Here is a 12638-nt window from a genome sequence, read left to right on the forward strand (position 1 = left end):
TTTTAAACCCCAGCTTTATTGTTGTTTCTGTGAAGTCATACAATAAAGATCCGGAATGTTATATTCTTCTCCTTCGTCTTCAATAAATACTGTTATGAAAAAAGTAAAGAACGAGACTGACCAGACTGCTCAATTTTATTAATGCATTTATGTCAAAAAATGAAAGGTATTTATTAAGTGAAAATAGTCCTGAGAGAGGAAATGCTTCAGGATGGCTACCTGTAGCGTATAATATTTTGCTCTATCAAATTATTTATGACAGTGTACCTTAAAATAATACAAAAGTAAAAGTAGAGATCGGACGATTCCTATGCAATAATTTTCATGAGGGACCCACATATTTCTGGATGACGGGTTAAGAACACGAGGCATTAGTCCAAAGACAATAACTAACTTTTTGCAATTATAGATGGTCCTCGAACACATTCAAGTTAATTAAAAGAAAACAAAAATACTGACCATTTGAAATGAACTGAAGGAAAGAAAACGAATTTAAAAGAAGGCATATTCTGCTCACACCGACTTTTCAGTTAGTAGTTCAAATGCTGCAAATCGATTGTGGTTAAAGTATCCGTAAAAAAGTCAAAACTGTCAGCAGAAAGATCCACAGGGCTGTCGAGGGACCCTGGCAAACTGGGCGATACTCCATCTGAAAGCTGTAAGCAGGATTCTGTGGAAAATACGTTAAAATCCTGTAAAGAAGGGACATCAAGGGCCTCTGGACTGTTATTGTTCAAGCCAGCTGCACAGTTCTGGGCCATTGTTGACAGGCAGTTTTGAACAGTGGGTGACTGCTGATGAAAATGTTTTAGATTTTTCTCATTGCTGGGCAAAGGCGAAACTGGGAAACTTTGGGATTCTCCATTGTGTAAATTCTGCGCCTGCTGTTGAGTCAGTGCATTCGTTTGATAACTATAGCCGTCCCTGTCCAAGAGAGCGCCTGTAACATTATTGATGCCTTGCTCAAAGAGTGACTTCTCTTCGTCATCTTCAGGCTGCCCACTATCCTCCAAATTCTTAAGTTTGCCATCGCCGTTTTGATTTTCTTTGCACTGAGTCTGTCTTTTGTGCTTCATTCGTCTGTTTTGAAACCATACTTTCACTTGTCTTTCAGTCAAATCAAGCAAAGCTGCAATCTCCACCCGCCTGGGTCGACACAGATACTTGTTGAAGTGAAATTCTTTTTCCAGCTCCAAAAGCTGTGTGTTTGTATAAGCTGTCCTTAACCTCCGCGATCCCCCACCTGTATTATCCGGAATTTCATGAGTTTCTACAAATAAATCGAAGTGAAAAGCAACAATAAAAGAGTTTGTAGTCACTTGAACCAAAATTATATAAAATATAGACCATCCACTGCAACAAAATGGCCGCCTGAATGCAGTAAACCCATTGTTTCAATGTCTGCGGCTGTGGCGCCTGCCACTTGCTAAAATGTTAAAGATATTGTAACATACACATGCACCAAAGCCCGATCTTGCAGTAAAGTTTACAACAGCCTTTCCACATTTGGTGATCTCTGCATCAGCTGCTTTACCATGAAAGTGCACTCATCTATCACTCTTCATTACTGTCAAATATCAAAACTCTAGGATGGGGAGAGCACAGAAGGTCATTTTCTGACTAGCTCGGCAAATAAATCATCCTCCATTAAATAAGTTGGCAAAAGTGCTTCGATCTCTCAATTATTAACTAGCAACCAAAATAAAACTGATTAAACGATTCATGCAAATAAGCGAGACTAAGTTAAGACAATAGTTAGAAGCGAAACGTCTTTGAGCTGACCTTTCTGGGAAAGGCAGGATGCTGCGGGTCCAGAAGAAGCAGGCAGGTGATTCTTCTTGGAGTTTTTTTTCTCTTTCATCCAGGGGTATTCCGGAGGTAGAGTCGCGGCTGGTAAAGGGCTTGTGCCATTTGGGCTCTGTTTTGGCCGGCTTTGGCGAGGGTGACTGCTGGGATTCAGGCTGGGGATGGTTTGCTCAAAAGGAGGAGGAATCACTGTCGAGTGTGAAAGCGTCGAGTTCTTGATTGATGAACTTTGAAATGTATCACCGACAGGGGGAAAAGATGTCAGGCACTCAGCAAGCGACGGCTGACTATTGATAAAACCAATTTCTCGTTCAAATTCGTAATTCATTGCCGTCTCCACAGAACGTAGGGGAGAAAGTTAGGTGTTAGTTATTTTTTGGCCCGTTAAAAAAAATAAATATCGCTGCTGGTTTTTTTTTTCTAATTCACTGATTACAGCCGTATGGGGACCGTGCTACTATTAAACTATTGAATTCATGGAGACAAGGTTGAAATTGGACCGAATTCGCTGTCACATGATTGCGTCTGCCCAATGACAATTTGGGGTTTAATCAAAAGAAGGCACTGTCTATGTGATTGATCCAAAAAGTCGGAGAGAAACGCCTCATTCAAGGCCAGCAGTGTTTTGATTTCCACTTTTTGATCCATCTTCCCATAATAAATGTGAAAAAGATTTTTATTTTGAAGCTCGTGGAAATCAGTTCATTCAGCCTTGCCTCTTTCTTTCTCTCTCCCTCTCTTGTCTCCTGCACACTTGCTGGCTCCTCTTTCTCTGTGTGTTACCGACTGTCACGAAGACGACTTGCACCTCACAAATCATCTTGCACCTAAATCTGACGCCTAGAGTCATTAACAAAGTAATCCATTAATCTTCAAAGTTTTGACACTGGACCCCAGAACCCAGCCACATAAGAAGTTACACAGACGAAGCTACAGCCATTTGCTTCATGTTTTCGTTGGGAGTTCAGTCCCCCTATTATTATATTTGTACAGTACCGGACACTCTTTGATTATTGTGCTGTATGAAGGCAATAATTCAAGCAGGAGGTCGAATATGGCGGTGATTCTGGATACTACATTATATTATTTTTATAGTCGTTTGTTTAAACCAACGAAAAACGTAAAAGGCGTTTCATTGAAGGTATTGTATTCTCTTGTGTTTTGTGAAATTTGTAACATCTAAAGATTAAATGCGGGTAATAATAGATTACTGTGTTAAACACACATGTACGCACATGCATAAACATGTAAATATGCACACATTACATAAACAGTGAACATAAAACGAAACAGTTTTAACAAAACGAGGGTTTGCGTGGCGTGGAATGAGAAATAAGCTGTGCGTTTGCTTTCACAACTTGAATTTCAAATTCATTTTAAAACATTATTAGTACTTCTGTCTAAATGGTGAAGTGGTGGCGGGGTGGGGGGGGGAGGAGGGGTTTTGTATAAAACAAACTTACGGTGCACTTACATTCGTTATGGCCATGCAACATTTACTAAATATAACCGTACTTTGAAAAGAATCCTTCACCATCACGGAATTGTAAAGTGCTGGGATTTTGTTGAACGGCTAAGATGGAAATAGTAGTGGTTTTCTGGGCCTCCGTTTTGCTTATACCGCAAACAAAGCTGTAAGGAAGTATGTGTCCTATCAATCTTGTTCGGCAAAGGGTCTGACAGCTTCTGGCCCCCAAGAACACATTTAAAGCTTCTCTCTGCAATGTTGAATACCATCAGCAAGAGTGTGAGAATTCTGCTTGATACTTTAAATAGTTACCGAAAATATTTTGTTTTTCGTCATAGCATATTTGACGCTACTGAGCTATAACGCAGCATAAGGTGAGTTCATAGAAAATGTTATAGAAACATTTAACCATTTATACCAGCTTTCCCTCTGTTCAGTTTGAACTGTAGGTTTTCACGCTAAGCTACTAATGGAACGACCTTTTGCAATTAAATGGAGCTTTTGTATGTGAAATGTGTGTAGGTGTTGGCGTTCTGCAGATCTTCACAGTCTTTCTGTTGCATGGGCATGTGGGCGAAAGCAAACCGCATTGGATTCAGTTTGTTAGCAACACAGAACGGAATGAGACAGAAAATAATGTATATTAACATATAAAAAATATTGATTTTATTAATGCCTTTGCTGCTTGGAATATTTAGGAAAAAGACACCGACCCCGCTGAGAATGCTTCAGTTCTGCGACATATACGGCTTGAAGAAAACATATAATCGCATTCTGGGATGTATATATACATACAAAACCGTAGTTAGATTGTTACTATTTTGTGAGTAAATTATTCTTGTGTTCTAAGAGTAATTACGTGGATTTATATTGCATTTGAAAACAAAGATTTAAAGCTGATTCGAAATTAAAAACGTCATTCCGATATGTCAGTTAAGGAAAGTAATAAATTATTGAGTAAATATGACACTTCTGTGGGATGTTTCGTTACCAGTTAATCTTTGGAAATATGGTAAACTTGTCAAATAACTTTGTAATATTTTATGATGCATCCTTTCAGATCACAACTAAGCCAGATTATTTAAAACGTTCTGTAGTTAAAAGGGATTCGTTTGTGTGCACTGTACAGAAAGAAAGTTGTCCCGACTGATACCACTCACAAAATAATTTCGTTCAATCTGAATTTGTAAAACTTGTGTTTTATGCTAGTTGATTAGTGTAAGTAGCCCATGTTCTGCTTAGGTAGCATCATTCCGTTCGTCAATATGCACTTTAATTGCATCACTTTTAAAACATTGCTCCCTGAATAAAGTCTCCTATGTATTTTGGATAGGAAGATAAATTAGACAGCATGTCCTTTGGGAAGCACTGACAGCGAGGATGCCGACAACATGGCGTCTCCTTCCTCGGCGCTCAGGCTCTGCCACATTGAAATTAATTTTATTTTTTAAATTGAGCACTAAGTGTAAGTTTTCTTCTTCCTGTTGTTTGAATGGATACTATTTGCCATGTGGTAATGGATTCTCTAAGGCTGTGTACATATTTATATATTTGATATTTTATATGATACATTAATTACCATCCATGCCATCTAGTCTCAAAATATTATTTTTGAAATCAACAACCTGGATAAAGGATATTGTCTTACAAATGGAATGGTACATCATCACCATAAGTTCACTTTGGAGTTTTATTCGTTGATGCGGTAAATATGCATTGGAACTTCATTGAAAAGGATTTGCTCATTGGAATGAAAAGGAATATTTATAAATGCTGAATTGCTGAACGTTTTATATATCGTGTCTTATACTTTCAACAGAACTGTTAATTAGTGAAAGCAAATGTGGAGGTGTACATTTTATATGGAATGGGGCATTTTAAAATAAATAAGGGACACGCTATCAAAAATTTTAAAAATACGTTTCTTTCATACCTTATTTCACATGGTTAACTGTTAAGCGGTAAGTATGCCCAATGATGTTGCATTTTAGAAAATTCAGCCCAAGTAGTCCTTATTTTTTAGAATCATGGTACATTTGGAATTAGTATATTCAACAACTAGAATTTTAAAAATGTTTTCCAGCAGTATTTCTTAATCAGATATTAACCTAAAATTAATAATATCAAGCACTTCTGAATCCTGACGCTTTCTCCTCTTCTCTCTCTGAATGCACAGGATTTTTTGGAAAACGGACCGGGAAACGGCGACAAATAGTAATGTTCCTCGGCTGGCGAAATATTGTTTACCCAATGCAATATCTGTATATTTTATGTGTACCTTATATGCCTCTTGATCAAACAAAGCATTATTAATAATTAAAAAATTAAGCTCGTAATGCCTTCTTGTAAATCCTTTCATTCCTTGCGTGGGGGAGAATCTGAATCCTTTTCTCGTCGGCCTCAACAAATGCAGCATTGGAGACAGATGCAAGCCACATGATAATGGATGATGTTACAGTGTGGGGGTTGAAGCACTTGGTTGTAGCCACACAACACAAAGGAAATCTGATTACTGGGCTGGGTGCTTTACTGTGCATTACTGAACGAGTTTACATTTTCGCACACATTTTAGAAGAAAAACAATGTATATAATTCATCGAAATTAACATTACAAGCAACACAGTATTGCTGACAAAAAAAATTTATTCGTCTGAACTAGCTGTTCAACGGATTTCTCATTTGCAGCATGGAATGCATATCTAAAACAAAACTGTGGCAATTTTGTGTTCCATTTTAAGAATACTACAGTTACAGACTAAGTCCCTTTTCTTGGCGTTATTCCCACGATTGACCAAATTGCGTTTTTCATGAATACATTACTAACAGAAAACTACTTTTCTGTGTATTTTACAGGAATTTAAAAAAAACATATATTTACCATGACTTAAAACACAAGGCTGAACAGAACCAAGTAAATAGTCAATGTACAGTTCTCTTTATAAATATGCGTCGATGGGGATAAATAATATTTAAACACTTAGAATATTCTCCTTTGCAAGAGCAAATAAATAAATTTGAATGTTCACCAGCATACACACATACTGAAAGATGGACAAGAACTCTTATTTGCCCAGGGAGACCCTGTACAAGCGCTTTGATCTTGTTTAACCATTCAATGTAAAGAAGTGCAATATAAACCATTTTACTGTTCCTCGCAAGGAAAAATAAAGCACGAACAAATTCACGTTTAAGTATTTTTTTTTAGAAAATTTGTCCATATACCCTGTTCCATAGAGTAGAAGATTATATATGCAAAGTTCTGTAAGCCTTAGTACTTCACTTCTACTACTGAATGTTAAGGCTGGAGTCCATGAAAAGAACAACCACTAACCAGAGACAGAGCAATGCAAGCAATGATTGGTTGTCAATAGGTACATTACATGTAAACTATAAGGGTTGATAATAAATCAAAAAAGGCAAGGGGGAAAGAGGGAGTGTAATCATAGATAACATGACGTAAAAGCATGAGAAAGTGATAGTCCACCAGGAGCTAACTGGCCCATTACAGATGGGTCAGTTTGGGTGCTTCCTGAATTCTTCCCTGAGACGGATGGTGCGAAGAAAGGTCTGTGTACGTGGGATGTGGGTCGCAAGGTCCATGGTGATGGTTGCTTGTCATTGGCCCTGCGCTGTTGTAGTCCATGTTTCCAGAGGGAGGATGACCGAGGTGGGTTAGGCTGAAAAGGGAAGGCCCAGAGCTCGGCATGGATTCCACAAAGTTTCCTCCAACATAGACTGGGCTACCCTGTAAATGAGGAGTCCCATAGCCGCCATTGCCTTGAAGAGGGTGCGTGTCATACTCAGGCGTCACAGCTGCCGTCCCAGCATACCTTTTCTGTGGAGGTGGGCAACTGTTGAGGGGCCCGGGATAAGACGTAGGGATAGCATAGGCGTTTTGATGAGGTTTGCTGAAGGACGTAGGCGAGTGGGGGTCGTATGGAGCACTGGTTGTCAAGGAATGCATGGAGTTTACATATCCTCCTGCAGCTGATGGTGGAATGGGGCTCCTGCATGGAGACTGTCCGCCAGAGGAAGTTAGCATGCCTTTCGCTTTCTGATCCTTTTTGTATTTCATTCTACGATTTTGGAACCAGATTTTAATCTGTCTTTCAGTGAGGTTTAAGAGGTTGGCCATTTCGACCCTCCGGGGCCTGCAAAGGTAGCGGTTAAAGTGAAACTCCTTCTCCAGTTCCACCAGCTGAGCACTGGTGTATGCTGTGCGTGCCCTCTTGGAGGCTGGGCCCGGCGGACTCTTCTCACCAGCAGAACTTTCAACTGCAAAGAAAGAAAACAATGATTACATCCAGTCATGGGGCATTATGGATGTTGAAAATACGGCAAATATAATATCTCTACATATAAAATGTCACATATTTTAATATATTCTTAGTAAGTTCCGTCAACATCTAACCCCCATATTAAAATCTTAATGGCTCATTCTCGACCTTCAAGAACATGCACAATCTTTACTCATAGTAGAAGTGATATAATCATGCGCAAAACATCACCAATTCCAATCAAGGTGTTATGTTTTGAACAGGTAATGCCAAAACACTGCGCTAATTTGACCCATGATGCAATCAGTAAAGCTCCCTTCTAAAAAGCCCGCTGTGCGCCAAACCCATCGAATTACCAATTTATATACATATCGAATTATAATCTTAGGTAGTACATCGAAATTAAAACAGGCTTTATGTTACCTGACTCACTTTACATGCCAATACAAACAACTACGTAGTGTCCTTCCCCCATTCCAAAGAATACACTTGTTTATGCCACAATATTATCAAACATGATAAGAAAGATCATTTGAAAGCGATGGAGTGATAGCTAAGAAAACATTTGACTAGTGATATTTTATTACATGTTAAATACAAGTAATTATGAATCAAACCCACTCATTGTAAGTCTGAAATAAACATAGAAAATGTTGGAAACATTCATCAAGCATCTGTGGAGAGAAAAACAGGACTAACATTTCAGGTCGATGACCTTTTATCAGAGCTGGGAAACGGTAGAGATGTAAAAGTTTTTCAGCAAGTGAGGGAAGGGGAATGTTGGGGAAATAACTTGTTTAAAGCCAATTCATCGCTAGCTTTTCCAAGTTCTGATGAAAGGTCACCGATCTGACACGTTGACTCTGGTCCTCTCTCCATAGGTGCTGGTAGGCCTGCTGAGCACGTCCAGCATTTTCGCTTTCATTTCAGATTTTCGGCACCCTCAACAATTTGCTTTTACTTCATGATTTTGAGTCACGTCACCATTTGCACTTGTGATCTACATAAAATATATTATTTATATCAAATTTATGGAAATTACTTATATACATATTCTGTCAATACAAGTCCACTTGTATTGTCTAATTACACTTGTAGCCCATAGATGCAAATCTGATATCTAAATATCCAATCATTTAGACTAGTGCAAGCAGTACACTTGTCTGTAAATTTAATTATCACTAGTTAATAATTTATTTATATCAATTTGAGTTTTGTGTATGCATATGTTTCCATATTTGCAGATGAGAAATAGACATTGCAAATCCAATTATGTATGCATCGCTTATTAAAACTGAAAATTTGGTCAAGAATATCAATTCAGTCCAAAACCTGGGCCTTTTAATGTATGTTTAATATCCGTATGTAAATTACATGCACATTGCTGAATATTTAAATATTTATGTTATACGAATATGTATCATCTCTTTAGGTCCCTATAATTATGCACGTATACAAAAACGTTTTGAATATATAGCTGGAATAATTAACGCGAATTTGGAGTTTAGACTGGAGGGAAGTGTGTACGTGTATGGAAGAGTGACGGCAGAAGGAAAGAGCGAGGAAAGGAGAGAGGGGAGAGGTGAGGCAGAGGGGAGGAGAGAGATGGGGAAGCTGGGGTGAGAAGGTGGGGGGTGGTGATGTGGAGAGGAATAGAGAGGCTGAAATGCACTTTCCCAACTGCTTCCAGGTAATATATGCTTTAAATTGTCTAAATTTAATTCAGCAAATAGTAATGCTTTTGTTTATCAACTAATGGCCTCATCACAGTTTAATAATGAGCCATACTTTATTTTTAGGCCCTGGTTCCACAACTATTGAAATTGTTGTTGTTTAAATGTTATGGAGATGAGGGCAATGCCTATGCAACTCCAGTAGCCCCATGAGCAACTTTACCCGCTGTACAAATGACATGTCGATTGATAATCAAAAGGTAAGACAGGACACTTTATACCTGAACTGGAACTGCTGGTTTTTTGCTTGGCGTTTTGGCGCGACTCTTTCATCCAGGGGAATATTTGTTTACTAATGGTGGTTTGTGAGGTAAGTGTAGGATTTTTGTTAGTGCTGGGCTGGGTCGAGTTGCTGCTGGTATTTTGGGGTGGTGAGACAGATGGTGGTGGTGGCGGAGGCGGTGGAGGGGGTGGCTGCTTCTGTTGCTGTTGCTCTGCAATAACTGGGTGATGGCTCGGTTGGCTGGCACTGGTTCGCATGCAACTTTCATTGATATCGTTGGGTTTGTGATGGGGAACAGTGCTAGCCGGTGACTGCAGAGAGCAGGCGGGCCGATGATAGTCGTTTTCCACGTGGGACGAAGGCGGATATTGCTGCTGACTGGCATTGTAGTTAAAACCATTTGCTCCTTGGTATGTGTAACCACCGAAAATTGCAGAGCTGTCGTAGTATGTCGCTTTTTGCATCTCGTTGTTTCCCAATATTTATTTCGCAAACTGACAGGGTCTTGACACCCTTATAGAATAACATTGGCACCCCGTGTCACGTGACTCTCTTCTTCCAATGGCCTCTTCGGGTAGACCTGGGGTTACAAGAAACAAAACCATAATGGCGAAATGGTACAAATCCATCTTACTCTCAATAGCAACTGACATGAAAAGCCTTAAAAAGTGTGCAGCAATATTTGGTCACACAGCTTAGCCCTGGGCAACCTGAGTATAACAGCGTTTTATAACTGATTCTCAGCAGTAAATGCTCAGTGTGGTTGCGCAGCAAACGACCGGTAGCTGCAGATTCCAGCTTTTTTTATTATTTTGTCTCATCGGGGAAATCCAATGCTACATATGGGTTCATGTGAAAGATGGATTTCGGTAGGTTAAACTAGGAGCAACCTTCTTCTTAGGTAGTTGGAAAGAAGGACCACTTTAGTTGTACATAAAGGCATTTTTCAAGTCAATGGTTACGGAACGTTATGGCTTTGCGTTATGTGTATCTGTGTGAACTGGGCTCAATTCTAATTATTTGATTCGTTCCATCTCGGCCAGGTCGAATAAGATGACATTTAAACGATGCAGCTACAGTGATGAGTTAATGATTTGTTAATAAGTGAAACCGAAAGAAACCAACTTTAGCAGCAAAACTTTCCGCAAAGAGGCACAAAAATATATGTAAGCTCTAAGTTGCGTATGGGTTTGTTTTATCTCAAATCACAACTAGCAGGGTAATTGCGGCGCTGTGTGTTTAGGTATCATTTTAAAATATTTGCAGATTTTCCCGCTGGCTGGATCGTGGTGATAGCTGCATTTGTACATTCCTTTCGTGTAATAGACACCACTGGTATTGCAATGAAGCTGTCTCTCTAGAACAAGGTCTCGTTTTAAAATACTGTTCTCGCCATTCTCTAGCCCGGGACGTGGAACAAGCACTACATTAAGTGCACTGTGACTGATATCATTGCATTGAAACTAGTGTTTGTTTTGGCTCCCCAGATTTTTCCACACTGGCGGGCAGAAATGTCTTGTTTTTTTGTTGGTTCCACTTTTAACAGGTCACCATTTGGTCTGGCGGAAATTTCCAAGGGTTCCTTTTACTGTTTGAATTCTACCTGCTAAAAGCATGATGGATCGGGAAAGACCAAAAACCTGAAGAACTGGCGTTCTTCTTCATGACCACGGTGTGAACTTTTCTTCCAACCAAACGATAATAGGCTCTGTCTCTGAAACTACTCTTAATTTGATGTATGGGGGTCACTGGGCCGGGGGAAGAGTTGGGAGCCCAGCCCACAGAAAGCGTCTGCATCATGAGAAACCGGCAGCAAACGTAGCACTACTCTATTCAAGTGGTTCCGTTAATTATCATCTTCTTAAAAATTCTGCAATCCTTATATCTCATTTAAAGAGTCATTTTAATCTGCTTCTCCCGTGGAATAAATGTCAATTAAAACGACAAAATGGAATTGTTTTCGTATCGCATGTACAAAGCTCACTCTGGGCCTGCAGATCTTTGTTTAACACACACAAAAAATAATCCGGTTATTTTGTCACGGTTGTACAATTTCAGTAGGTTAAGGTATCTATAGATCTGTTGTCATGACGAGATTTTTCTTTATTTTGAGTAAGAAACATGGCCCAGGCGGGCAAACCATTGTTTGCTAGGCCTTTCTTTGCTGCAGTCACACTAATACAAAGGAAAATACACTAGTAAAGCGAGCCCATCCATTTTGTGATGCTGCTAGGGAAATAGATCAAGCTCCCGGTGAACAGGGCTTCCCTGCACATTTTAAATCCGAAAATTTAAAAAAAGCTTTCCTCGCGTTTTGTACATTTTTGTTGACCAATCAAATGTCCATTTCTAATCTGGTGCATTCCTCTGCTTCTGCAGAACACATTTCGCAACATCCCATTGAATATGACCTGAACTTGGGAGCTGTCTTCAAAGCTACTGTATTTTTATTAGAGCTGTAAGCGAAAGCGAAGCTGCTCAGATCAGTAAGGGAGGACGGAGTTGTGCTAAGTATAGGTTTCAAATAACATTTCTGTGTGTTTTTGAAACTGAATGCTTGAAGCAATAAAAATGCTTTTGAAAAATAATTGTAACGTCCTGCGCTTTGAATGAATCACCTCCATTGTTGTTATTCGCAGCACTGAATGTTCCCGAAGCATTTTGTAAAGTGGAAACCATTATGTAATGAGTGGTGCGTCGCAAACTGTCCAGTGTTGCGCCTGAAACCACAGGCCTCTGGGTAGGTCTAACGAGCTGATAACCACCATTGGGGACAATAGTATACAAATTATTGAATTATTGGGTTTTGCTGCTAAGGAGTTGTCAATAATTTGTTTTGTTTCGAGATATTCTTGCCATATTATCAGACCTCGCTCTCAAGCATGCAGGTATAAGCTATTAGGAAAAAACTGTGGTTTACTCTTAGTATTGTGAAAAAAACAATTACTGGTAATCCTTAATAAACGGAGCTCACACTTCAATTTTTTCCTTTGGTTTCTCAGACTTGCGTGCTATCCGCCATTTTTCTTTCAACAGCAACCACAAGCTTAACTCACCTGTGTAAACGCTTTGCATCTAATTCTACGCGATTGCACCTCAGTATTTTGTCAACCAATTTCCTCATTGTTCTA

General features: G+C 39.3%; 2 protein-coding genes and 1 long non-coding RNA gene across 9 annotated transcripts in view; 1 reads left to right on the forward strand and 2 right to left on the reverse strand.

Moving 5' to 3' along the window:
• Positions 1-64: 64 nt before the first annotated feature.
• On the reverse strand, positions 65-2568 carry hoxa2b (homeobox A2b). Its single transcript, XM_078539000.1, has 2 exons — positions 1783-2568; positions 65-1270 (listed from the first exon to the last, which is right to left on the reverse strand). Exons 1-2 carry the CDS (start codon positions 2132-2134, stop codon positions 531-533), a joined length of 1092 nt encoding a protein of 363 aa, XP_078395126.1. The 5' UTR covers positions 2135-2568; the 3' UTR covers positions 65-530.
• On the forward strand, positions 2482-5610 carry LOC144678911 (uncharacterized). Of its 2 annotated transcripts, XR_013576211.1 has the most exons (4): positions 2482-2947; positions 3613-3648; positions 3973-4097; positions 4608-5610. It is a non-coding gene; the product is annotated as an uncharacterized LOC144678911 (long non-coding RNA). The 2 variants fall into 2 exon arrangements; XR_013576210.1 differs by lacking the exon at positions 4608-5610 and having other exon boundaries at positions 2488-2947; positions 3973-4597.
• Positions 5611-5899: 289 nt separating this feature from the next.
• The window catches only part of LOC144678912 (homeobox protein Hox-A3), a 32906-nt gene continuing 26167 nt past the window's right edge, over positions 5900-12638 (reverse strand). For all 6 annotated transcript variants that reach the window (XM_078539006.1, XM_078539005.1, XM_078539003.1 and 3 more), the window contains 2 exons: positions 9506-10087; positions 5900-7549 (listed from right to left, as the gene is read on the reverse strand). In XM_078539006.1, the coding sequence (XP_078395132.1) occupies positions 6777-7549; positions 9506-9971 (1239 nt within the window). In that variant the 5' untranslated portion in view covers positions 9972-10087 and the 3' untranslated portion in view covers positions 5900-6776. The remainder of the gene's footprint in view (positions 7550-9505; positions 10088-12638) is intronic.

The sequence above is a fragment of the Cetorhinus maximus genome, chromosome 3 (assembly GCF_964194155.1).
Source record: "Cetorhinus maximus chromosome 3, sCetMax3.hap1.1, whole genome shotgun sequence".
Classification (NCBI taxonomy): Eukaryota; Metazoa; Chordata; class Chondrichthyes; order Lamniformes; family Cetorhinidae; genus Cetorhinus; species Cetorhinus maximus.